General features: G+C 36.5%; 7 protein-coding genes across 10 annotated transcripts in view; 4 read left to right on the forward strand and 3 right to left on the reverse strand.

Moving 5' to 3' along the window:
- Nucleotides 1–1,500, forward strand: part of LOC106339160 — an 8,493-nt gene extending 6,993 nt beyond the window's left edge. The window contains exons 5-6 of the mRNA XM_013777961.1: nucleotides 16–689; nucleotides 910–1,500. Of these exons, the coding sequence (XP_013633415.1) occupies nucleotides 16–689; nucleotides 910–1,500 (1,265 nt within the window). The remainder of the gene's footprint in view (nucleotides 1–15; nucleotides 690–909) is intronic.
- Nucleotides 1,501–4,190: 2,690 nt separating this feature from the next.
- On the forward strand, nucleotides 4,191–5,703 carry LOC106339161 (putative FBD-associated F-box protein At1g05080). Its single transcript, XM_013777962.1, has 3 exons — nucleotides 4,191–5,136; nucleotides 5,205–5,339; nucleotides 5,425–5,703. Exons 1-3 carry the CDS (start codon nucleotides 4,240–4,242, stop codon nucleotides 5,701–5,703), a joined length of 1,311 nt encoding a protein of 436 aa, XP_013633416.1. The 5' UTR covers nucleotides 4,191–4,239.
- Nucleotides 5,704–9,229: 3,526 nt separating this feature from the next.
- On the reverse strand, nucleotides 9,230–10,239 carry LOC106340569 (protein LURP-one-related 8). Its single transcript, XM_013779424.1, has 2 exons — nucleotides 9,888–10,239; nucleotides 9,230–9,676 (listed from the first exon to the last, which is right to left on the reverse strand). Exons 1-2 carry the CDS (start codon nucleotides 10,122–10,124, stop codon nucleotides 9,326–9,328), a joined length of 588 nt encoding a protein of 195 aa, XP_013634878.1. The 5' UTR covers nucleotides 10,125–10,239; the 3' UTR covers nucleotides 9,230–9,325.
- Nucleotides 10,240–12,780: 2,541 nt separating this feature from the next.
- Nucleotides 12,781–15,718, reverse strand: LOC106342603 (probable galacturonosyltransferase 7). Its single transcript, XM_013781578.1, has 10 exons — nucleotides 15,377–15,718; nucleotides 15,264–15,295; nucleotides 15,146–15,187; nucleotides 15,004–15,066; nucleotides 14,759–14,825; nucleotides 14,645–14,691; nucleotides 14,265–14,566; nucleotides 13,820–14,171; nucleotides 13,227–13,739; nucleotides 12,781–13,148 (listed from the first exon to the last, which is right to left on the reverse strand). The coding sequence occupies exons 1-10, from the start codon at nucleotides 15,513–15,515 to the stop codon at nucleotides 12,870–12,872; spliced, it is 1,836 nt and encodes a 611-aa protein (XP_013637032.1). The 5' UTR covers nucleotides 15,516–15,718; the 3' UTR covers nucleotides 12,781–12,869.
- Nucleotides 15,719–15,850: 132 nt separating this feature from the next.
- LOC106342604 (bifunctional protein FolD 1, mitochondrial) lies at nucleotides 15,851–18,039 on the forward strand. Of its 2 annotated transcripts, none has more exons than XM_013781580.1 (6): nucleotides 15,851–15,932; nucleotides 16,347–16,546; nucleotides 16,676–16,947; nucleotides 17,078–17,314; nucleotides 17,397–17,564; nucleotides 17,652–18,039. In XM_013781580.1, exons 2-6 carry the CDS (start codon nucleotides 16,375–16,377, stop codon nucleotides 17,814–17,816), a joined length of 1,014 nt encoding a protein of 337 aa, XP_013637034.1. In that variant the 5' UTR covers nucleotides 15,851–15,932; nucleotides 16,347–16,374; the 3' UTR covers nucleotides 17,817–18,039. The 2 variants fall into 2 exon arrangements, with proteins under 2 accessions (XP_013637034.1, XP_013637033.1); XM_013781579.1 differs by having other exon boundaries at nucleotides 16,631–16,947; nucleotides 17,652–17,976.
- A 1,036-nt stretch (nucleotides 18,040–19,075) lies between these two features.
- Nucleotides 19,076–22,897, forward strand: LOC106342994 (ethanolamine-phosphate cytidylyltransferase-like). Its single transcript, XM_013782083.1, has 9 exons — nucleotides 19,076–19,517; nucleotides 20,469–20,704; nucleotides 20,894–21,072; nucleotides 21,597–21,668; nucleotides 21,831–21,898; nucleotides 22,075–22,195; nucleotides 22,281–22,346; nucleotides 22,437–22,559; nucleotides 22,649–22,897. Exons 1-9 carry the CDS (start codon nucleotides 19,201–19,203, stop codon nucleotides 22,718–22,720), a joined length of 1,254 nt encoding a protein of 417 aa, XP_013637537.1. The 5' UTR covers nucleotides 19,076–19,200; the 3' UTR covers nucleotides 22,721–22,897.
- Nucleotides 22,898–23,072: 175 nt separating this feature from the next.
- Nucleotides 23,073–24,993, reverse strand: LOC106342995 (uncharacterized protein At2g38710-like). 3 transcript variants are annotated; one of them, XM_013782085.1, is made up of 6 exons: nucleotides 24,853–24,993; nucleotides 24,312–24,422; nucleotides 24,079–24,198; nucleotides 23,826–23,940; nucleotides 23,555–23,648; nucleotides 23,073–23,470 (listed from the first exon to the last, which is right to left on the reverse strand). In XM_013782085.1, exons 2-6 carry the CDS (start codon nucleotides 24,413–24,415, stop codon nucleotides 23,265–23,267), a joined length of 639 nt encoding a protein of 212 aa, XP_013637539.1. In that variant the 5' UTR covers nucleotides 24,416–24,422; nucleotides 24,853–24,993; the 3' UTR covers nucleotides 23,073–23,264. The 3 variants fall into 3 exon arrangements, with proteins under 3 accessions (XP_013637539.1, XP_013637538.1, XP_013637541.1); XM_013782084.1 differs by having other exon boundaries at nucleotides 24,879–24,986; XM_013782087.1 differs by having other exon boundaries at nucleotides 24,857–24,986.
- Between the last annotated feature and the right edge of the window lie 1,424 nt (nucleotides 24,994–26,417).

The following is a 26,417-nucleotide window of genomic DNA, read 5'->3' on the forward strand; positions in this document are numbered from 1 at the left end:
GATGGAACAAAGCAGTGAAAGGAGAAGTAACTGCGCTTGAGCTTAGCAGGACATGGGATGTGGTTGACCTTCCTGCAGGAAAGAAAGCTATAGGATGCAAATGGGTGTTCACTATTAAGTACAATGCGGATGGAACAATAGAAAGATACAAAGCGAGACTGGTTTGTTGTGGCAACCAGCAAACTGAAGGAGAAGATTATGAAGAGACCTTCGCACCTGTTGCAAAGATGGATACCGTGCGCACACTGCTGGAAGTTGCTGCAGCAAAGAACTGGGAGGTGCATCAAATGGATGTTCACAACGCGTTCTTGCACGGAGACTTGGAAAAAGAAGTGTACATGAGATTGCCACCGGGATTTCAGTCAGATGATCCGAACAAGGTTTGTAAGCTGCGAAAGTCCTTGTACGGGTTAAAACAGGCGCCAAGGTGTTGGTTTGATAAGTTATCAAAGGCGCTTGAGAGGCTTGGATTTGTGCAGTCTTATGAGGATTATTCATTGTTCTATTACGTGAAGGGAGAGAAGAGTATAAGAGTTCTGGTCTATGTGGATGACTTAATTGTGGCACGGAATGATCTTGAACTGATCAAAAAGTTCAAGAAGAAGTTGAGTGAGATTTTTCACATGAAGGATCTTGGTAAGGCGAAGTACTTTCTTGGCATAGAGATTTGCAAGAGGACCTTTGGGAATGTATCTGTCTCAAAGAAAATATGCATTGGATATTATCAATGAAGCTGGTCTGTTGGGGAGCAAGCCGGTGGCCACACCAATGGAAGTGAATCATCAACTTCTGAGAAATAAGAGTCCGTTGTGTAAGAATCCAGCGCAGTTTCGGAGAGTGGTTAGACGCCTGGTGTACTTGACAATCACTAGACCAGACTTGTGTTATTCAGTTCATGTTCTTTCTCAGGTTATGCATGCGCCAAGGGAAGCACATTGGGACACAGCAATGAGAGTTATAAGATATCTCAAAGGTTCTCCGGGTCAAGGTATAATGTTGAAAGCAGATTGTGACTTGCATATACAAGCATACTGTGACTCCGATTGGGCCTCATGTCCGCGAACTAGAAGATCTCTATCTGCATATATGGTGATGTTGGGAACCTCACCGATAGCCTGGAAGACGAAGAAGCAGGACACAGTGTCGCATTCGTCGGCGAAGGCAGAGTATAGGGCTATGTCAGACGCCTTGAAGGAACTTCAGTGGTTGAAGAGGCTGTTAGCAGACCTTGGAGTTCAGCACAATGCACCTATGGACTTGTTCTGTGACAGCAAGTCAGCCATTTACATTGCAGCAAACCCAGTGTTCCATGAGCGTACTAAACGCGTTGAAAAGAACTGCCATAGTGTAAGAGATGGAGTTAAAGCTAAGCTCATTGCTACGAGACATGTGAGGACGACTGAGCAACTGGATGATATATTAACAAAGGCGTTGGGAAGTTCTGCATTTAGTTACTTGTTGTCCAAGTTTGGCGTGTGCGATTTACACGCTCCAACTTGAGGGGGAGTGTTAGGATCTAGAGGGTTCTAGATCCGAATCTATATAAGAGATAAGAACATACTGTTATAGATAAGTCCAAGCAGATATGAGAAGATATTAGGATCGTGAAGTATATATATGATGTAACGTAATACGAAGTAAATAACAAGTTATCATTCAAGTCATTCTCTTGTCTTTCAATATTCAAACATAAAAAAAAAAATTCAAGAGAACTTATTTGACAAAGAGATATATGCTCTTGATCTCTATATTCACATATGATGTATGCGAACGAAGCAAATGTCTCATTCTGAACCTCATGCCTCACAAATGAAAAAAAAAATAAAGCCTCCGATCACATCTATAATTTTGGAGATTTTCAATTCTAGTTCTCTAGCTGCTTTATTACAAAGCTTTTCGTTGAATCGTTCAATGAAATCAGCTTTCTTGATTCGGTGATGCAAGGACAGAAGAACTAGACAATCGCGCCCGCCATCTTCGATTGATAGGAATATAACCTGTATAGTTCCCTTAAAAATCAATAACATAATTTCAAAGGTATTTAGGGTTTCCAAACGCCAATCTCAGTTTGGTTTGGTAATAAACAATGGCCTAGCTAGTAATATAAATTGTTTTTCTTTTCCTCTCTCTCTCCTGATTTCCACTTAATTCTCGGCCCCAGTTGGGATGGATCTATGTAATATATTATAGAACATGCAAAAAAAAAAAAAAAAATTTACTACTTCAATCTTTTATCCCTTCTTTTGAAATTATGCAAAGCAAAACAATGTGTGCGAATGTTTCAACAGACAGCCATATACAAAATTAATAAAATACAATACATCGACCAAACATTATACGTCGTAGATGAGTAATAATGTATGATCTTCTCCATTATACAATAGATAGTCACATGAGTAATAATGTATTGACTGGTTTTCTGTTATTCAACTATCTAGTGTGTAATTGGTTAAGATATAGTTGTTTTTACTTGGTGAAGAATTTATCCCTATACTCTCAAGAACTTTGACCAACTATTAGTACTGCTCCTTTCACGTTTCCTAAGGAAGTCCTACGACACTCCTTATGAAGAAAACCAGTCAATATATATATATATATATATATATATATATATATATATATATGTATATATTAATATCGTTAAAATTAACTATATACCATATTAAATACACAAATATTTTAATTTTAAAATTTTATTTGAACATTTTTTTTTGATAAAAGTTATGAACAAATATTGACGACTTAATAGTTAAATTTTAAATTTTGCATTGATTTTTTTGTTTTAAATTATAAAGAGAAAAAAACTAGGATATCACCAAACCAAGTTTTTGTTCCCAAACTAGCACTCAAGGCTCAAAGTCACAAAAATATGTTTCATTAAAGAAGTAAATATACACTTATACTCCTTGAGTTAATTAATCAAAACCTTAGGGTTTAGAATTAAGGGGTGGAGTTTTGGAATTAGAGTTTAAAATTTTATAAAATAAAAAATAAATACTAAAAAATTGAAAATAAAAATTGAAAAAACAGTTTCAAAAAGTATTTTTGAATTATAAAAAGAAAATTTGAAAAAAAAAATAAAAAAAAAAATTTGAAAAACAAATTTCAGAAAAAAAAATTATAAAAAATTTCGAATCTGAAAACATATAATCTGAAACTATAAAAAAAAAATTATTTTTTTCATTTTTTATTTTTATTTTATTTGTTTTTATTTATTTTTGTTTGTTTATTAAATTTTAAACCAAGGGTATTATGAATATTTTATCCTTTAATGAATTTCATTTTTGTGACTTTCTCCTTCTAGTGTTATTTTTGAGACAAAAACTCAAAAGGTGCTATTATTGACAATTGCCCAATTATAAATAGCAAAAACTAATAAACATCACACAATGAAAAATTTTGTTATCAGTGATTCAAAGTTTTTATTATAAGAAGATATAAATGATCAAAAAAAAATTTGAGCAGAAAAAAAATCTTTAATAAATATCAATATTAAAATCATGATGGTCCGTGTTTGTGGAGCAATCATGATGGTTTTTGTTCAAACCAAATCAGAACCATGCAAAACATATTCATGGAGACGTTGAAAGTCATGATGGTCCATGTTTGTGGAGCAAGAAGCATCATTTTAAACGTTGTTTTTCTTTACTCATCCGTTTGAAAAGGTATACAATGTCATAAACATTCCCATACTTGAATTTGCCTCTTAATATTCTAACGTTTATTTCATAGAAACGAAAATCTTCTTTTGTGTGTGGCTCAGTTATTGTCTGACTTCGTTGCTTAAACCCATGAGCAACCAACAAGGGTTATTTAGTATTCAAATTAGTAAATAGTTTTTCTTATACCATTGAACCAAAACAAGGACCAAAACTTAATTTTAGTCTTTGGTCATATATGGCCGACGGGTTGTATATCGATTTTTGTAGTTTCCTTTTTCGTTTTTATTGGGGGATGGATAAGCTTATATGTATATGGGACTAGTTACGTATTAATATAAAGCCTAATGAATAAATATACAATATATATATATATATTTTTTATATTTATTAGAGACTAAAAAGGAAATACTATATTTATATTTATTAGAGACTAAAAAGGAAATACTAAAGTTATATATATATATATATATATATATATCTGATCAGGACGACCGTATGAATCAAGAGAAGATTTGTTCTTCTTTTTTTTCACCGAATCAATCAACTGCCGATTCTCCTAGGGTTTAATCTGTCGAAGATGGCAGAAATTGCCGAAAATCGTGGTGGTAGAGTTGAAGAGATAGGTTGTGAAGATAGGATCAGTGCCTTGCCGGATGATTTACTTGTGAGGATACTTTCGTCTATCCCGACAAAAGATGCTATTTCTACCATGATTCTGTCTAAGCGATGGCGTTTTGTCTGGACGATGCTGCCCATACTTGCGTACCAAGAAAGCAAAAGCAAAATAAGTGTTTGGTGGTTTCTTAACAAGTCAATGGAATTGCACAAAGCACCTGTCCTACATAACTTGTCTATCCAACTAGGTCGACGTTGTCCTACTGATGCTGATGTCGGAAAGTGGGTTGAAAACGCTGTTAATCGTGGCGTGAGAGAGCTATTTTTCACGCTACAATGGTCCTTAGATCCAACCAGATTGCCTAAGAGGCTTAACACATGCAAAACTCTCTTGCATCTAAAACTCTCCCACAAGATTCTCGTGGATTTTCCTACTTCTTCTTGCCTCCCATCCCTGGAAAAACTCGAACTTTACTATGTGGTGTATAAAGACGAGGCTTCTCTTGATGCGCTCTTATCTAGCTGCCCAGTTCTTGAGTTACTGTCTGTGATGCGTAAAGAGGATGACAACGTTGCCAAGTTCACTGTAAAAGTGCCTTCTTTACGGGTCTTAGTGTATTTTAATGCCATGTCACCAGATGAGAATGATGTAGTAGATCCCGGTAGGTCTTTAGTTGTGGATACTCCTGCATTAAAACACTTTTACATTGGTGACCATTCAGGAGACTCTTGGTCGATCAAGAGTATGCCTTGTCTCCTGAATGCTTCTATTAGTGGTCAGAGTTTCCATGATACATGCAAGTTGTTAAAATCTGCTTATGCAGTCACGTCTCTTGAGTTGGATTTGACAGATGAATTGGTAACTCTCTCCTATCGATCTTTGATCCCATTGTTGCATCTACTTATGTCTTTTCTTCATCATTGCAGGCTGTGTATTGTAGCACCATCGAATTCCCACAGCTGATACAGTGTACCATATCACCATGCAACTCAGACTGGATGGATTCACTCATTTTTTTTCTTCGGAATACTCCTAAACTAAAAAAATTTACTGTTGACTATGTAAGTATCCTCTTAACTAATGAAAATTCTTATTGTAGCTAGCACCATCAAATTCTCACGGCTGCAAGTAATTCTTAATTCTCAGAGTTTAACCGATGAACCTCCTGACGCCTCTGCTTCATGGATGCTACGGTTCCCTCGTCCAGAATGCTTGTCATCAAGTCTGGAGAAGTTTGAACTGATAGACTATGGAGGAAGAATAGAAGAGAAAGAATTGGTGGAATACATCCTAGAAACTTCCAAGTGTTTAAAGACTGTCACAATCTCCTTCAGGTCCAAACTTAAAAACAAAAAGAAAAAAATGAAGAGGCTGAATGCTATATTCCTAAGGTTCAATAGCATTTCATTTTCTGTTCAAACTTAAACGTAACTAATTTAGGTTCCTATTTTTTTATCTACTGTTAAAGTTTGTTATTAGGTTTTGGACACATTTATCTAATTATCAAACGTTTGTTTGCTTTTCTTTGATGCCCTTCTGTGGTTTTGGACACATTTATCTAATTATCAAACGTTAGTTAGGTTCAAAGATTTTATCAAAAAGAATTGTTCAAAGTAAACCGAAGAGGATCAGTGCCTAAAACACGAACCTCCCAACAGCAACAGCACTTCAAATATTCTCCCACCTTAAGTTTCATCCTGTTATGAAAGACTCCTCAAAACTTCCTCGTCGAGCACTTCACGTAACCTAAATGGACTACCTTGGGCTACATACGAATGAAGTCTCCTCTCCTTCGTTACACTCCTAGCAATCAAGAAAGCACTTTCGCTCGTTTCGCTCGTCACAAGATCCACCTTCCAATCGGTTACCTTCCTCAGAACTTCCGTTATCTCCATACTATACGCACGAAACGCCGGCCAAGCGTTTGGTCTGTTTAAAGACCCCACTAATTCTGAAGCTTCTATCTCAAAACTCACATTAGGCACTCGATGAGACACCATACTCTCCACTGCCCAAATCAGACCCAGCCGCTTAGCCTCAAGCAGGGAAGGCACTCCATTGAAAGCTCTTCTACTGTGTAACATGGCATCACCAGAATTATTCCTCACGATCCAACCCATCCCAGCCAGAAGAAGAAGAGTGAGAGTGTCAGTAACCGGTCACACACATGCATCATGCATGCCATGGGCCACGAACAATATATGTATCCAACTTCTTTACAAAATAATTGAAGATAACACTGCATGGGGGTTTCTATATTCACTTTCTGAAGTAGTGAGCAAAACTAAATCAGATCCGAATTACCTTGCATGAAATGTTGGTAGCCGAGCTGGAAGTTGATCAGATGCCCAGAAGCAATAGGAGCAAAAGCAAAACGCTAAAAGGGTTTAGCAAACTTGGAATTTCAGTTCATATAAAAAGTGGGGTTTCTAGTGAAGTAGCTTATCTTTCTACTTTCTACACAATCTTCTGTGTTGGCTTCAGGAACTTGAACGCCTGAAGTAGCTGGTTCAGATGTCTCTCACTTCTTCAGAAGGAAACTTGTCATCAAGCTCGTGCAATATGAACTAGATCATGAAAACATCACTATGAGACAAGGTTACACTAGAGAACTTAATGAATCCAGTGCACCTGACGTTTCTTGATAATAACAACAATGGAGGATAATTATATTAATCTGAACTTAAAGAGAGGATATATGTCCTCCCAGTTCTCATTACATGTGGGTATCTACTTACCAAGATTCTACTTTAGCCAAGTGAACCCCATTTACCAATTACCACCACATGGAACATCTAAACCTAAAAGAAGCTGCATTATCGACCCAATAGCTCATACAAAAGTTGGATATTAATCTCTATGAATGGACAACGAGGTTGAAAGATCGATTCCTATGAATGAAAATGTGATGTATAAAATCTAGACTCTTATCTGGGTGAACATGGTTCCAGGCTTGATCAACCAAGAATATGTCTGTGCCCCATGATTACACAAAGTTTCAACCTCGGACTCCAGCTAAGCCTGTACCAAAAGAATAATGTTTCTTCAGTTACCAATCAAACTCAGTTTTCGACTGAAATTGATATTTTTCTTAAAGTGAACCCAAGTAAGTACCAAATGGTGGCTTAAACTGTGTGACTTATTTGTTTTCAGTTTTATAGACACATTATAATTAAGACCGAAAATCTAAATTTTGCATGATGGAAAATAATCATTATAACTTACACGCATTAACAAGCATCGAAGCAAGGCCATCCAGAATAGTTAACTTAACATTTGATATGATCATTCCAGCTTCTATCAAAATATATTCGTTTATATCCGCCAACAAGGATCTCTATTAAAACAAAAGACACTCAAGAAGTATACATGTAACGGTTATAAAATGCTGCCTTCTGATTCTCACTACCTGAAGGTTTTTAAGATTAAGTTTTTGCCTAGTGAAACCCGATCTACCCATGAGGGAGAACCACATGGAACTTCTTAACCTAAAAAAAAAATATATCAACAAATTACCTAGACTATTTTCTGGTTGTATATGGTTCCAGGCTTCCAGCCTTGATCATGTTCTATCATAGGTATCGACCGACAGTAATAATGTAAATGTGGACGTTAATATCGAGAGACGTGGCATTATTAATTCCCAAGAGACGCACTTACTTTGGAGAAGTTGAAGTCATTACTTTATGTAAGCAAGTAAACCGATAAATTAATGTTCAATTTGGTTTTTGTAAGATAGCACTTTGGTTTGGGCTATTTAACTCACTGGTCCATACGGTGGATCTAGTTAGGCCCAATGATTTCCCATAACAAAAAAACCTCTCTAATTATTTGCTTGATTTTCGGTTCGGTTTGGTTGACTGTGATGTTTCGGTTTGATTTGGTTATATACGACGCTGAAGAAATTTACAAAATAGTTGCAATAAAAGAATTTCTTTCTATAAGGTAAGTTTTTTACTCTAGATAATGAGATGAAGAGTTATCAAATCAAACATAAAATCCCGAGGGATAGTAAATGATCGAGTGCGTGTAAAGACAGAGGATAGTGCGTCTAAATTGAGTCTTCTTCAGTAAGGTGGAACATAGCCAGAGTTTCTGGTTGCGTTGGAGAGATGCTAATTTCTGTGTCAATCCTCCTTTCTTTCCTCGCCAACTTCTCTGCTTTCTTTCTTTCCTTGTCTTTTTTGGCATTTTCTTCAGCCTCCAATCTGGCTTCTTCAGCCATCAGAAGCTCCTCTTTAGCCTTCAAAAGCTTCTCTTCAGACATAAAGAGTTGTGGGCAACAAGAGTTCAAGTACTGAACGTAGCTGAACTAGTCACAAATTCATAATAACATACATAATAACATCTAGCGATCGATTAGGTATACCAAATCGTGTGAATCAGAGTGACTTACATTAGCGATGTCAGCAGCAACATGGAGGTTAGCATTCATCAAAGCTCTGGAACCAAGAAAATTATCCACGAATCTCTCCGTGAATCTGCAAAACAAGAGATAGAGAGAATCTGAATCAAATAAGATGAGAGACTGAAACAGAAAACAAGAGAATCATCAGGATTTAGACAAAGCGTTGACTGATAAGTACGATCTGAATGTACCTCACATGTGCACAATATTTGTAATTTATTTTCAGACATAAATGTTGACATTAGACAATAGTAAAGTGTAGCTAGAAGGGAACATAAAAGTTTATAGCATATCCATTGATAATTTGGAATTGCTTTGTAACGAGTTGTTTTATACATTTGCGGTATATAGGTAAAACATTAAACTTCTTGTTTTTGTTTTGTTTTCTTTGTACTCAACATCAAACTTTCATAACCGACAAATAGCAGGCTTATCACCAGCCTCAACGACGACTCCTTTTGCTGAACCGTCCCACAAAAGTTGCATCAATAATTGACCGAACTTATGTACTATCAAGGCGAAGAAAAAAAACTGACACCAAAACTTGGCTCGTTCTTGTGTAACATATAAGAAAAACACATGCATAAATTACACAATAACAAAGAACTAATATTACTTACAAAGCTTAAAAAAGAAAATTCAATATCTAAACATTTGGTCGAGAATGATGGTAAATGCCATGGCCACACGAGGCTCCATCTCCGATTCAACTATAAGTTTAAAAACATCTTTTCCAAATGCAACTCCTCCGACCATTGCCTCTTTCCTCTTGATCTCAGCTGCTTTCTTCTTGTTCATCCTCTCGTCCAATATTTTGCAGCTTCTTTGGCCGAATGATCCTTCTATCTCGTATAGTAATGTCTTCTTGGTGCTAACCCACGCCAAGCTCCTCCGGTTTGTCATTATACTAACGTTTTTTCTCGCTGTGAATATTGGGTCTCTTTGTGTTTCTCCATCGTACACCATCCAGCAATCTCCCAGGCTCAGTTTCTAAATACATAAATTTAGAAAGGAAAATTCAAGATTAGTTTCATAATAATATGGTTATATATACTTTGAAAAAACAAACATGGTAAAGATTCATCATGTGGATCTATCATGTTATAATAGTTGACCATTTTGGATGATTAAAATAACAAGAATATATCGTTCAAGACTTAGGTTATCAAACGGAATATAGAAACAAAGAGAGAACATGTACCTTGCGGCGGATGGAGAGGAGAGGTAAGCCGGAAGCGTCCATAAGGACGATCTTGTCTTTAGTAGAGTTCATGTAATTGTCAACCCTAAAGACAAGATCTCCACTAGAGTTGTAAACTGTGAATCCATCACAGTTGAAGAGAAGGGACTTCTTCCACACCGTTAAAACGGCTGCTGCTTTACTATCGCACAAGCTCTCCTCGCAAGTGTTTGGGAACTTTGGGTGAACTTTTGTCATCTATTTTCTTTGTTTTTGTCTTGTTTTCGTTTGGTGAGTTCTGATGATTGTTGTTGGAGTAGATGAGTTGATCTTTGTTTGTTGGACAAATGAGAAGAGGTCGTTGCGTGTTTATAAATACTATTGTAGAAAGTGAGAAAGAATGTGATGCTTAAATGAAAAAAATGGTGTCATCTTCTTGTTGTCCACTAGAGAGATATCGTTGTCAGTCTATTACTATAAGATATCTACTAGTCGCAAATTTAGGTACTTGTTTAAAAATATATATTTATGTAAATTAATTGATTCCTTGCAATAATCAAATATTATTAATTGTACCAGCTTTAATCTCACCTAAACTCCAGCAAAATATCATTTAGAAACCTTGTATTTTGTCCCTACAAAATAACGTATGGTTTCACGTAGATTATGCTAATATTTAATCTAAAGTTCTTGTTATATATAAAAGAAAATAATTCATCACTAACTCTAGTTTTTCTAATTCATTTGGTCGATATTTTAGAGAACTTTACCAAATGAACCGATTAATATATATACTGTATATTGTTGGTAACTGCATGGCGTTTTTAAATATTGATAAACTAACTAATTGTTCAAGGCAAATTTAAAAAAAAATGTTTAAAAAATGTTTTTATCATCATTTATTAACGATTCTTTCATGCATCTTATTTTCTCTTCTATATACGTTTTTATAATTTATAGAAAAATATTATTTACACGTCATACATTTGTACAATCTTTCTCTCTATATTTGTGTGTACATTTTTGTTATGATCACTGATAGAGAATATTATTGTCTCAAAAGAAAAGGAAAAGAATCTATACCATGAAAAACCTACGGGCCATAATCCATCGCCATTTCGAGTGCATCTTTTTACAATGAAAAGACGAGTTTCTATATGAAATATACTTCCAACTTTTTGCATTAATAAGGATTTCTGCTGGATTAACGCATTATTCTCGAAAATTTGAACCCATAGGCCAAAGTAATATATGATATATCTTCTCTATGTGGATCAACTTGTAGCATGTTCCAAATCCCCAAACCTGGTTATTGGCTCGATAAGACCAATTATGTTTCATTAATATATTATATATATATATATATATTATCAAGCTTTGAATAATTACCATGGACATTTTGAGCCAAGTGAAAAACATAATCTAGTGGGAGGATAAGAACGGGTGGAAAGCAAAGTTCAAATATATATAAATAAACAAAAAGCAATTTTAAAGTTTGAAACAAGGACATGACATAGAAACGAGTTAAGAAATCGAGTTTTGAACCAATCCTTGGTTTTAATATGATGTATGATGAATAATCAAAGCTTGAGAATAAAATTATGTGGCTGAGAAGCGATCAGCGGTGGAAGAGAGAAGACAAAGCCATCCCAACAAAATTCCACCAATTATTTTATTTTAAAAGTTTAATATAATATTTTCCTTGTGATATTTTTCCTACGTCCATTGTTATAACAAAATGTCCCACTTACGTTGACATCTCTCTTACATTTTTGTATTCATTTCGTTATCTATCGTTTGTTTATAAACAAAAAGATTGCGGTTTATGCGTCATATGCCCACAAAAAGTGATTACGACCTAGAGGTAAGAAAGACACGTCCCACTTTTCACCAAGTGAAGTGATTGATAACTACGTTCTGAACTTGGAACAATATATGTTTCTCTTTGCTTTCATGTATAGTGTATATTGGTGTGAATACAACCTACGTTGTTTCTCCTACCAAATCTGATTCCTCACCTTAGTAGCTGTACCTTAGTGTGTGTGTTTTGTATTATATGATCATTTTGCATCCTACTACATAGTCCGTCATTATCAAATGGGTATTAAGAGCATCTTTAGCTCTAATCAACTTTTCATTCTTTGAAATTTGAAATGCTTCAATTCTATTCTATTTTCATATAACAAAGTAAAAAATGAAGCCAGTTTATAAATGGAATAATGTATTTATTTTATTGTTAGTTGTTTCATTTTTTACTTCAAAATAGAATATGAATAAAATAAAACTCAAATCCGTTATAGGAATAATACATTAGATATATATATGCTATAAGTGAATGTAGTTGTTTGAGCAAATCTATGTAACCTGGTACGTACTACTTCCGTTTCAAAATGTTACATACTTTAGATTTTTCACACATTTTAATAAAACATATTAAATTTGCATATTTTTAGTGATTATTTTTCCATAATTTTAAACCAATAAAAATTCAATAAATGCAATTAAGTTTTTTAAAGTTTGCAATTAGTTAATAAAACATTCATTGAAAATGTAAAAAATAGAACTTTTAAAAATAAATTTTTTTTATAGAATTTGTAACTTTATAAAACGGAAGGAGTAATAGATATCATTCTTATCGTCTTCTACATTGTTAATAATGAAAAAAAACTTACACAACGACAAATGGAAAATAACGTGAGTAAAAGAATGATGTCACACCTCTCTTTACCAAAAATCATATACAACATCCAAGTTTCTTTTCAAAATCATAATATCAAAGCTGATTTTGCAATCATCTTCATCACATTCTCTTAAAAAAATCATTTTATAACCCACTTTTGCTAGCTTCTTCACCCCCTCAGCATTTCTTCTGCAATGCATTCGGGTTTATTTACCCCCCACAAAAAAAATGAGATGCCACTCTAAATCTTTTTCTTTGCGTGTGTGACTTGCTTCTACAGCATTGTCCCCGTGTAATTTCTTCTACTTACTCTCTCTCTCTCGTCAAGGATTCACGTTACAGTCACTCAAGAATCCATCTTCCCTATTCAGATGCTTTCTCCAATAGCTTTTGTACTGTGGGATTCCCATCTCTAGCCACGGCTTCATGTTCCCATTGTAGTGCAAAGTCGCTGCGTTCTTTATCGTTTGGGGTTTGATATAGTAGTCATAACCAAGCCCCGATAGAGCCCATTTGTCGTCAAGAGCATAAACTTTGTCTTGAAACGTAAGCAAGCTTGCTTTCACTGCAATTGCCTCTCTTGGCTCATCTCCACCACTCATCTGCCACACACCCAAAACAAGAAATAAGCATAACGAATCACACAATTTCTCTTTCAGTTTTTTTTTCAGAAAACTGACCTGTTTGTAAAATTTCTGGTATGTTTCTGAAACTCCCAGCTCCCTCCATCTAGCAAGATTAATGACATTCAATCCAGACATCCAGAGACAAGCATTAGCATCAAAACTTCCTCTCTTGAGACTCTTTATCTGACCCAATCTCACAGAGCACGACTTCACTGCGCCGTTCACTTTCCCATCCATATCAAGATCCCAAAGGGGAGACAAGTCTCGCTGGACTACAACGTCATGATCCAGAACCACAACCTTTCTCAACTTTCGAAATATTTTTGGAAGAAGATAGTGAGATCGAGAGAAAATTGATAAGTAGTCTGTTCTATTGTCACCACTTGGGAAGGAGACACGGAACTCTGTAGGCAAAGACAGTTTCATATCAGAATGATCAACCTCCATTTTCTCAATGTTCAATACTTGAATAGCTGCTTGTTTGCAGGGATTCCTGATGAACCATTGTTTCATCGCAAAGTAGTTCTGCTCGTCTGTCAGTACATGGAAAACAAAGTTTTTACTTTCCTGAAACATCAACAATCAACCAAGAATTAGATATAAGGGCTCCTATGACCTCAGTAAAGTAAGCTGGATTTAACACATACCCTTGCGTGTACAACCGTTGAGTTGATCACAACGGAAGATGCAAGAATATTATCGGAGATGATAACAAAGTGAAGCAACGAGGGATCTGAAAACTTCTCACTATCCTCAATATCAACTGAAGCCGACTTGAAATGTTCCACAGTTAGCCTCATTGACAAGCAATGAAGACTCTTAGGCATCGTCTGCACTGCAAGCTGGTAGAGGAACACACTCTGCTTCATGTGGAAACTTGCTTCATCCTCAGTCAAATCCAGGATCTGTCTCAGTTTCTTGTCAACATTGTTACAGTCAACCGGAAAAGACTTGGCCTTTGAAATTACACCTTCCATCTTCTCAAACTTTTTATCAACCCTGGTGGAACAGTTGAAAGAGACGCACAATAAGTAAGATTTAAGGAAATTAGCAGAGGATCTACACATACCCCCAAACTGGTAAGGGTCTTACTGTGGTGGAAGGTCACCATCAGCTGAACTTTCACTGAGAATACGCTCAAACTCTTGGATGTTCTGTTTCATATCCCGAGTCAACTTGCTTTGAGAAGGCATTTTAGCAATACTTGGGTAGTACGCTCTAGCCACAAACAGCAGGTCCTTCATGTGCTTCACCTTAGCATCTTTCATCGGTTCCTTATTTTCCTCCCTCCAGAGACAGTAGCTCCCGTATTTCACTTGGCAAGTTCTCTGACTTTCATCAACACTAACTACCGCCCGGTGAACACCTTTGTACGAGACTTCAATTTTTGTTTTCTGTTCACAGAATAAAACTTTAAGACGAATTGGTGATAGTAACCAAAAAAAATGTATACTACAGAAACCACTTAATACATTTGCAGGGCTTGGGTTGGCAACAACAGCTGGAGACACTGGTACTCCTGCAGATCAATTGAGAGATCAGAATCAAAAATATAACACCGGGGGAGGAATTTTTAGAAAGTGAACCTTTCTTCTTAGAACCACTGATGCTTGTCTTATTCATATCTCTGGAACCACCGTTTATGTCCCTTTTCTAGCGCATGTGAAACAAGAGGAAAATAAAAAAACTTTAATTAACCATATCATGAATACATGAAGCAACCTAATTCATGAATGTATGTATTTCAACTTTCCAGACACATAACACAGTCAAATAAATTAAATCAAATTCACTCATTTTTTTTTTCATGAAGACACTATAAAGAACCAACCTTTGGAAGCAGCACTGGGTTGAGTTTTTGAAGAACCTGATCAACTCTATCGGATACATCTCTCTGCAAGGAAGATCAAGAAAAGCAAGCTAAACGATTTTGAAACCAATCAAAACGACAGAGAGTGTGTTTAACAATTTACCTGTGAATGTTTAGTAGCATTGATTCTGCTAAAGCTCTCATACTGAATCCAAAGAAAGTTAGTTAGAACTTAGAACCAAAATAAAAAAAATCAAAAAATTAGAAAACGCAATGCTTACAGGAGTAGATGGTTGGAGAGTGACGACGAGGCCTGGAGCAAAAAAATAAACGTAGAGAGATGAGAATAGATCTGAAAAACAGAGATCGAAGAGAGAAAGAAGAGAGAGATTACCAGGAGAGTGGAAGCTGTTGTGAAGGCCGAGCAAGAAAGCTAGAGGAACCAGCATTGATAGGATCACAAGAACCATTACTCCTATAACCAGAACTTTCCACCGCCGCTTCCCTCCACCTCCTCCTCCTCCGCCTTTCATGTTTTTTTTTCCGATTTAGATTTCAATCAATCAATGCCTTTTTTCAAATTACGAACCGCATTGGATCCCTAAAACGACGGCGTTTTATCTCCTCGATACAACACTCAAGTGCTGCCACTATGCCCCTGATCGCATCATCCCTTTCCCCCCTTGCGTGTTTGAAGAAGGAAGAGAGAGAGAGACACACCCAACACTTTCCTCGCACGTGTGGAACTGTCTATGCCGTTTGATTATCCCAACCCACTTGCACGATCTATCTCCCGATCACGACACGTGTACTTTTCACACGTGTGGTGAATATTACTATTATTATTTTTTAGTTCGTTTTTAATAGTCTCGCCGGTAAATCCAAAAACTCCGAGCAGGCCTAGCGACATTCGTCACCACCGTCAACGCCATTGACAGCTTATACACTTGGTAATCTCTCTTCCTCCCACTCCTCCGTACTAAAGAGAATTGATTGTGTAAGCATATGACAGTTCTCTTAAAGTCTCTCACTTTTTTTTTTTGTGGGTTTAATCTGCGCTGTATTATTTGTTTATGTGGATGTAACGAAGGAGATGAGTTAAGACGATCGAGTCATCAAAAGATTGAGCCTTTATGTTTCATATGCATTGTTTAATGCTTCTCTGTCTAAGATTCTCTTGTCTTGTCTGTTTGTGTGAATGTAACGAAGGAGATGAGTTAAAAAGATCAAATCATTAAAGATTAAACCTTTATGTTCATATGCCTTGTTTTAAGCATTATCTGTGTAAGATTCTCTTGTCTTGTCTATTTGTTCTAATTAGTTTTCTTTCAATGGTGTTTTTTTTTTCTTTTCATTTGATTCAGTGACTACTGCTACTTTTCGTTTTCGAGCATGTTATTAATCGCGAGGAAAGCTTTGGCCTTGGCGCATAACAAGACTATTCGTTTAACGACGAGGGAAGTGCACTGCTTAAGCTCCATCTTAGCCTCTCCTCCTCTTGTGTCTCTTGACTTGCCTGAAAATTGGGTTCCTTACTCTCATCCTCCATCCCCTGTTGCCTTCGGTAACTCTCCCTCTCCCTCCTCTAGTGTAGTGCATTGACTTCTGCAATCTTAGTTGTACACCTTTTGTTCTCTGTTTACTACAGAGGGTGAACATAAAACTGTGGTGATTGATGGCAAAGCTATTGCAGAGGAGATCAGAACGAAGATTGTTAGTGAAGTGTGGAAGATGAAAAACGATGTTGGCAAAGTCCCTGGTCTTGCGGTTGTGTTGGTCGGCGAACAAAGAGACTCCCAGACTTATGTGCGGAACAAGATTAAAGCTTGCGAAGAAACTGGTATTAAATCTGTTTTGGCTGAGTTGCCTGAGGACTGTACAGAAGGAGAAATAATCAGTGTATTAAAAAAATTCAATGAAGACACATCTATTCACGGCGTTCTCGTGCAGCTTCCTTTGCCCCAGGTGTGTTTCACATTGCTTTTGTGTGTTATATATTGTTGTTGGTATCAAAGATTAGTTCATATGTTATGCCATTGAGAATCTTTTTAACTGTTATTTTCAACTATCATGTAATGAAGTATATTGTGTGCAGCATCTTGATGAAGCAAAGATATTGAATATGGTGAGGTTGGAGAAAGATGTTGATGGGTTTCATCCATTGAACATGGGGAATCTTGCGATGAGAGGGAGGGAGCCGCTGTTCGTATCTTGCACCCCTAAGGGCTGTGTGGAGTTGTTGATCAGAGCGGGTGTTGAGCTAGCAGGAAAAAACGCTGTGGTGATTGGAAGAAGCAACATCGTTGGCCTGCCAATGTCTTTACTATTGCAGGTATTATTAGGCTTTTTGTAGTTACTACAATAAGGTTCTTATGCTTGAGCATTTATATGTCTTTGCTGACATTATTGGGTAGAGGTATGACGCTACAGTAAGCACGGTGCATGCATTTTCAAAGGATCCAGAGCACATTACCAAGGAAGCTGATATTGTGGTTGCAGCCGCGGGTGTGCCTAATCTGGTACGTGGAAGCTGGCTGAAGCCTGGAGCAGTTGTCATCGATGTCGGAACATGTCCTGTTGAGGTAAGAAAAAAAACTAATTCTGCTACAGAAAACCTTAGGTTAGAGCCTAAATAAAGAGACCAAATGTTTGTTCTTGGGTATTGGCAGGATAGTAGCTGTGAGCAAGGTTATCGTCTTGTTGGGGATGTATGCTACGAGGAAGCGTTAGGTGTAGCCTCAGCGATCACTCCTGTACCTGGAGGAGTCGGACCCATGACCATTGCCATGTTACTATGCAATACCTTGGATGCTGCCAAGCGGACATCCTTGTGATAAATATGGTTATCTCTGTCTTATAACTAAAGAGTCCATGTTGTTGGGGGGATTGATCACAAATTGACAATCCCTTTTGAATTTTGAATTTTGAATTATCATGTTGTTACAGACAATGGTTGATGTCTGATATAAAGCTCTTTGTCAGAGTAGAGTTTAATGATTTTGTTGTAGTACCTGGTTGCTAGATAACAGTGGAATGTTTATGTTTCATTGGCGTTTACAAGATGAGGAAGCCATGGTAGTTATGCATGTGGTAGTTGTTGGATGTGGTAGTTGTTGGATAATCCATTTTGGATTATGAGTAGTAGTTGCATGTGACATCAAGGTTGATGGATGAGTGAAAGCAAGAGTTGTCACATGAAAGATCACGAAAGAAATGCTTGCACGTGATTCTTAAAGTGTGAAATAAGAATCTTGATGACACATATTCTTTCCCTTTAATTCAGTTTGGGTTTCATCTGCTGTGCATAAGTTGACACCAAATAAAAATTAATTTAAATTCACCTCCCATAACTTATTCTATTTTTTACTCTAAACTAGAGTAACTCTATAATAGAGTTTGAGTTTGCTCCAATAATAGAAAATAGAGTGATGAACAAAAAAATATTAAATTACTCTATATTTGGACTAAACCTATTTTTTATTAATATTAAGTTACTCTTACTCTATTATAGAGTGAGAAATATAATATCATTGGAGTATTTTTACTCTAAACTAAACTCTATCTTAAAGTGAAAAATATAGTGGAGTTGGAGTTACTCACAAATATAAAGCAACCTCATCTAGATTTTCTCATTAGTTTAAACAGCTTCTATATTTGGAACATATATTGAAAAAACCCATTACTTTTTAGTTATAAATCTGAGTTATTCAATTATATACTGAAAAATCATTACTTTTTAGTTATAAATCTGAGTTATTCAATTTTATAAAAATAACTTTATAGTTAATGAAACCTTAAAATTATCAGATTTTGGTAAAAAAATATATTAATTATTCTTCTTTTTTTATCTACAAAAGTATTAATTCATTATTTTCTAAATCTCAGATTACATTTTGTTTACGAGCCAAAAATAGTAGTTGTTCGTCAATCAAACCGAATTAAAACCGAATAATTTACAACAGAACCGGTTATTTATAATCACCGAACCAGCCCAAACCATCAAATTTCATTTCGGTTTAGCTGTCATCATCCATCTCCAGAGAAAAAAAAAACTAAAATGCGAAAAGCATAAATAGGATTCCGATTCCGAGTCTCAAGTTCCAAAGAGAAGAAACAAACATCCCTCTCCGAGATAGCGATCTTTGCGAACAACGTGAAGGAAAACCAAACGATAAAACGATCCGAGAGCGAAAAAGCATTTTCCTCTGAAAACAAACAATGGTGTGGGAGAAGGAGAAGATCGTCGGAAGCTGTATAATCGGAGGAGCCACGTTCGCCGTCGGAGCTACGTTCCTCCACCTCTTCCTCAAAGGCGAGCTTCCTTTGGGCCTAGGGCTAGGCGCGCGTTTGGTCTCGTTCAGAAAACGGAGGCCCGTTCGCGTCTACATGGACGGTTGCTTCGACATGATGCACTACGGCCACTGCAACGCGCTGCGTCAGGCGCGTGCTCTCGGTGACCAATTGGTCGTTGGTGTTGTCAGCGACGAGGAGATCATAGCTAATAAAGGACCTCCCGTTACTCCTCTTCATGAAAGGTCGCTCTCTCTCTCTCTCGATCTCAATTCATTTGTTAAGGCAGGTCCTGAGATTTAAAGGGAGGTGTAACAAATGGTGAATAACAAACAATGTTCAACGAACCGTTAGAGTAATTAAGCGTTTTATAGGGAATTATTGATTAGGCGGGCACATAAACAGACTTTTATGATGCCCACACTGATTTTTAAAGGCAGGTCCTGAGATTTAAGGGGCAGTAACAAACGGTGAATAACAATGTTCAATACCTAGTAATTAGGCGTTTTATAGGGGATTATTGATTAGGCGGGCGCATAAACATATTTTTTTGATGCCCACACTGATTTTTAAAGGTCGGTCTTGAGATTCAAGGGGGTGGTGACAAATGGTGAATAACAATGTTCAATTACACAGTAATTAGGCGTTTTATAGAGGATTATTGATTAGTCGGGCGCATAAACATACTTTTTTGATGCCCACACTGATTTTTAAAGGTCGGTCCTGACATTTAAGGGGGCGGTAACAAATGGTGAATAACAATGTTCAATTACACAGGAATTAGGCGTTTTATAGGGGATTATTGATTAGTCGGGCGCATAAACATACTTTTTTGATGCCCACACTGATTTTTAAATTGTTTCATGTAGGTCCAATCTTTGGTCTAAACGGGCACATAAACAAAGTCTAGACCAATTTTTAGAACACTAATAAATAATGTGTATATATAAATAAGCCAAGACTGAGGCGAATGTTTCATCTCATTATGTCCAAAGCTGGCTTTGCCTTGTATAACAGTGACAATTACGGATTAGAACTAAATGATCAATATATATTTTTCTTAAATAATTTGGGGGTCAATGATGTATACATATTAACTATATGGCTCGAGAGGCGAATGATTCATCTTTCCAAGAACGCTCTGCCTTGTGTATTTAGTTGTGTAGTATGTTTATTTTTTTATTTTGTTATCTTAGGATGGTGATGGTGAAGGCGGTGAAGTGGGTGGATGAAGTCATATCTGATGCTCCTTACGCCATCACTGAGGATTTCATGAAGAGGTTGTTTGATGAGTACCAGATCGATTACATCATCCATGGGGATGATCCTTGTGTTCTTCCTGATGGAACTGATGCTTATGCATTGGCTAAGAAGGCTGGGAGGTACAAGCAGATCAAGCGTACTGAAGGAGTTTCCAGCACTGATATCGTTGGTATAACTTACATCTGATTCATTTTAGCTCGTATCAGCTGTATTTGTTCGTCAGTTCAGGATGCTTAGAGTAAAGTGTCTTGCTTTTTCATGTTAAGGGGAGATACGAACTGCATCATGTTTTATGTAATCAAGTGCCATGATAGCTTAGATCTTGTGTAATTACATTCAAGTTTATAAATCTTTGCAGGTCGCATGCTGCTCTGTGTAAGAGAAAGATCGAACAGTCATAGTCATTCTTCTCTGCAAAGGCAGTTTAGCCATGGACATAATAGCCCAAAGTTTGATGACGGAGGTTCTTCAGCTGGTACTCGCGTCTCACATTTTCTTCCTACTTCCCGCAGGATCGTTCAGTTCTCCAATGGCAAGGTACGCAAGTCTTAAAGAGTGTCCTCTTCTCAAGTTTAGCTGTTGCATATTTTTTGTTTCTACCATAACTTAGATGTTTGAAATTGTGTATATCTCTATGTATTTCTTAATGATCTAGTAGGTTGATCAGGTAGGTACTGTAAATGACTCTTAATTTCTAATAGCTATGCAAGTTCTGACTCTCGTTTTTTAGTTGTTATAATTATTAAAGAGAACGGGTATCAGCTTTCATCATCGTTATGGGAACACTGTCTGGTTGAGTCTTGGTTCTTACCTTCTGAAACATCACTAGTTCACCCTGTCTTTGACCACTTCACCGATCACCGGTCCACTGGATACTCTTTATGTGTTTATCTATAATTTACCTATTGAGTGACAAAAAGTTGCTTCACATCTCGTTTTATTGCCTATGTTCATTCATGCACGCTAGATTAAACTTAAGATTACACTCTTTGGTTGATTCACTTTTCTCCTCCTCATTTTTTTATCTGGGGTGGATTATGAGTACATGATTATGGTGACAGGGGCCAGGACCTGATGCACGCATAATTTACATTGATGGTGCTTTTGATCTTTTCCATGCTGGCCATGTTGAGGTATAGTACGTTCATTTGGGGGCAGACAATTTAGCCATGTTAACTATGTTTGTCGACTAGTCCAACTAGAATTCCTTAAATATTATTGAGGGACCATCCAGTTTTATTATGCCAATGTTGTTAATTCTTTTTTTTCTTTTCTTGATTATTCAATTGGTACAGATTCTGAGGCGTGCTCGAGAGCTTGGAGACTTTCTTCTTGTTGGGATACATAACGACCAGACTGTCAGGTTCAAGAAAGCTCAACTTTGGCTGTTTTCTTTATAGTGATTTTTCTCAGTTCTTATTTCGTCATTTTTATGCATAAATATATAGCTCTTGTCCCCATTTTGGATTAGATGTGCATAACTGCATCCCTGCTTAAATTCGTCTGACCAAAAAGTGCATGTTATACGTTGATGAGCAGTGCTAGAAGTGGAGCGCGTCACCCAATCATGAATCTCCATGAAAGAAGCTTAAGTGTTCTGGCATGCCGCTATGTAGATGAGGTGATAATTGGTGCTCCATCGGAAGTTTCAAAAGACACGGTGAGCTCCTCTGCTCTTTACTTAATGATAATACACAAATGACTTTCATGAAGAGCTATCTTTGACACTGATTTGGATGATGCAGATCACGACATTTGATATTTCGTTGGTGGTTCATGGGACAGTAGCCGAGAGCGATGATTTTCAAAAGGTAAAAAACCAGTTTCAGATGGATTTTGAAAACAAGGTTTAATACAAAGAGGTGGATATTCACAGAATGTGGTTTGATGATTTAACACAGGAGGAAGGTAATCCGTATGCTGTACCAATAAGCATGGGCATATTCCAAATCCTGGAAAGCCCTCTTGATATCACAACTTCCACCATAATCAAGAGGATTGTGAACAACCATGAAGCTTATCAGGCAAGTTGCTTTTCTTCTACCTCATTCATCTTCTTATTGCATCACTCTGACCAATCTCTAACTTCAAAATCGTTCTGCAATTTTTTTAGAAACGTAACTTGAAAAAGGAAGCTAGTGAGAAGAAGTACTACGAGCAGAAGGCTTTTGTGACTGGCGACTGATAGAATCTTGAAAGCTTTGTAAGAACATCTTCAGGATGTGAATCAGTTTTTATCTTTATCTTATATCTCTGTATTGGCTATAGTAGGATGTTTCTGGATGATACTCCAATGCTCTATATAGTATTACATTTTGTTCTCTAGTTTTTACTTTACATAAAAAGGGCATTGATGATTTTAGTACCAAATGCTTCTTTTATTTTCTTCACGTTTGGGATGTTTCATCTTACTTTCTACTTTCGTTTCTGCGTACTGCAAATATGTTAGGATTGTATTAGGATTGTATTTATTACATTCCATTGTTGTGATTTTAGTACTGCAAATATGTTAGGATTGTATATGTTCAGTATCTGAAGATAAAACGATGAACTTCATTAGAAATGGTGAGGTTGCGTTTCAGACAATGGTGAAACAGCCAAATCTTGTCTCTTTGAAGATGAAATCAGAGAGAGCATTACAGTTTCGAACCACAAATACAATGATAAATTAGGAGAGGTCCCAAACAGGACCAATCTCGCACCCATTGGCAGGAGTTTGGTGGTGCAAATCAGGAAAAGGGCTTGCTGGTCCCATTAATAGCCGGGACAAGGCCTCTTGTGGCCTTCACGTATGAAAGGTATTCACTATAATGCATGCTGAATAATGTGCTCTGGTATCTTGTTAGCTGGATTCGCCTACGCACTGCCTCAGTTATTTCCCCATTGTATCCAGCTTTACGCACCAGCGAGTCTATTGCCTCTATCTTTGTCCAGCCTGCCAAAAAAAAAAGGGGTAGCATACAGAGAGATCAACGCTGCATATAGGTTCAAGTTACAAACTCCTAAGCAAAACTGGTACCTTCATGAGCTGGCACCTCAGGGAGATATGTGGCGTTTCGCTTTATATTAGTCACAGGTTCAGTGAATTCAATGATTATACCATGCGTTCCCACCTTCATAGTCAAATCAGACAAAAACTAAGTGGGGTGCAAATATCAACATGAGGGATATGTGACAGGAGAAGGTTTATCAGATGTGTGGAATGACTAGCATGCTACTACTTGTTGGCCGACCATATTCTTAATTTATGTTTAGAAACATGAGACTAAGATGAAGAGTGAAGACAGTACCTCCCAATCAAGATAATCCTCTGCATCTTCATAATCAGTGAGGACAGACACCGTGCATTGCAGAAACGGCAGTTCTTTCGGTTGGATTGGTGGGAACCTACGATCCCTCAGGGCACTGTGATATTGACATAAATCAAAAAGGTACATTTATAACCAATGACATTGTACAGAAAAAAAAAGAAGAGAGGTAGATTAAGCTAATGGGCAAACGCCAAAGAATATCAAAATGTGTGAGAAGTAGTAAGTAAGTTACCTGGTCAAGGCGTAGTCCTTGAAGCCACTGATCAAGCGGCGTGCTTCAAGCGTACCAATACATCCACGCAAACGAGGCTCCCCACCATTCACAATTTTCTTCCAGGTGACAAACAATGGGCTACAAGGAAAAACAACCACTGGACTATGAGTAAGAAAAGAAAAGGGAATGTTGACATAAATAGTCAATACAGGACATAAAAAAATGGAATGGGTACAAAAGAAGGAAGTTACTGATTGGCGTCGTCAAAGGCAGGTGGAGGAGAGTCTTCATCGTTGTAGTGAGAGACCAAAGTGTCGAAACAGTACACAGCCATCTCTCTGTTCGCCGACGCCATTGTTGTGCTTTTTGAAGAGACAAGAAGGAAAACAAAATTAGCAAGTAGTATAGTGTGAACCTGAATTATCCAAAATCATTTTACGCTTATAAAATCATAAACAGCCGAATAAGAATACAACATTGTGGACTTATATAAGCTTGATTTTCCCGCAAAAAAAAAAAAAAAAAGACAGACTTTCTGCTAAAACTCAAAAAATCGAATTACACAGAGAATAATATAAGCATTATCAGAGGAAAACTACACTAATAATAATATTGATATGTAAAATTGAATAGCGGTGGTCGGTCGACAAGTTACGATTAAGATCGGAGTAAAGAAACTGATCGCTTTTTCAATATGAAAGACACGAACTCTAGTTAATAGAGAGATCTGTAAGAAGAATTGAGAATCAAACAGCTAGGGAAATCAATTGGGTGGGGGGGGGAGAGCATAACCAACACGAGAGAGCGGCGGAGAAAACCTGAAGAAAGCGCAAAAAAGAATCGAAGATCGGTGGTGAATTTGGTTAATAGTGTGTTTACGTTTCAGAAGCAAAGCTTTTCTTTAACACACTGACAATTTGTTTTGGTTGGTGTTGTCTTTTTCTCAAAGAGGACTTTAATAACTCTTTTATATAATGGACTTTAATACTTGGGCCCATTATCCAAACATAACACTAGGCCCCAGTATCCAGAATAACACTTGAGCCCAATAACATGCTATTTTTTATCAAATAGAGTTATTTCAAATATTATTTTTATATTTAAATGTACATAAAAATTTATGCTTTTTAAAATAAAATAAAATCAAGTTTGGTTCTCCAAAATTAGGCATGGACATTTTAACCTGGACCCGAAAATCCGAACCGGAACCGGCTTAAAAATCTCGAACCAAAAATTTACAAGTACCTTTTGGGTCTTAATTTCTTTTACTAAAAAAAAACCGAAAAGAACAGACCCGAATAGACCCAGACCCGAAAAGAACCGATCCGAAAAGACTCAACCAGATAAGAACCGATTTGTACTCGACTTAAAAACATGTATGTCCAAAACTATGATTTTTGTGTTCTATTTTATATATATTATATTATGATTTAGTTGAAATATCTTTTGTTAATAACATTTGTTATTATTTTGTAAAATTTTTTTAACATGAAGTTTTATAATGTAAAATTTACAGTATAAATATGTTTTATTTTAATTATTGATTGTTTCATTTAGGTTATTTTGTAAAATTTTAGATGTATATGGCAAATATAGACTAAATTTGATGAAGTTGAGTATGTCAAGTCTTTTTTAGATCCTAAATACCCGAACCTGGTCCGAATCCGATATGGACCCGAAAAATTATGGATATTTTATGGAAATTTTAATTATAGATCCGGACCCGAGAAGAACCGGTTCAAATCCGAACCGAAAATTTCTTAGTGCTTATTAGGTCTAAATGTTTAGGATCCCAAAAGAACCGGTGGGAACCCGACCTGGCCCGGCCTATCCAAAATGTTGAGATTTGAATATATATTCTCTTCAAAACTTTGACTTCTTCATCTCTGCTGTAAATCATTATTATTATTATTGATTGGAGTCGCTTTACTCTTGTTTTCTATATGCCAACTATAATATTTCCCCTAGTATTTTTGTGGTCCGGGCTTCAGGGGGGTACCAGTACTTACCATGCATAGTCGTATTCTGAAAAGATGTGTTAAAACAACGTGACAATATTCTAATTTAATTTCTAACTGCACATACCAAACTACACTTAAGGACAAAAGCCAAAAAGTCCTAGAAGAACAAAACATTTTCTCGTCTCACGCGTCGTGACACTTGCAATTAGCCACCAAATCAACCATATACATGTATATCTACTACGTGTTTTCATGCACCATGCACAATAATAGATTTTAAATTTTAATTATATTTAAAAACGAAATTTTATTAGTGTTGTAAATTATCCTATTTTTTTACTAATATGTTAATATAAATTTGATTTATTAAACATAAAATTAAGATAAAAATATTTT

Source organism: Brassica oleracea, chromosome C4, assembly GCF_000695525.1.
Source record: "Brassica oleracea var. oleracea cultivar TO1000 chromosome C4, BOL, whole genome shotgun sequence".
NCBI lineage: Eukaryota > Viridiplantae > Streptophyta > Magnoliopsida > Brassicales > Brassicaceae > Brassica > Brassica oleracea.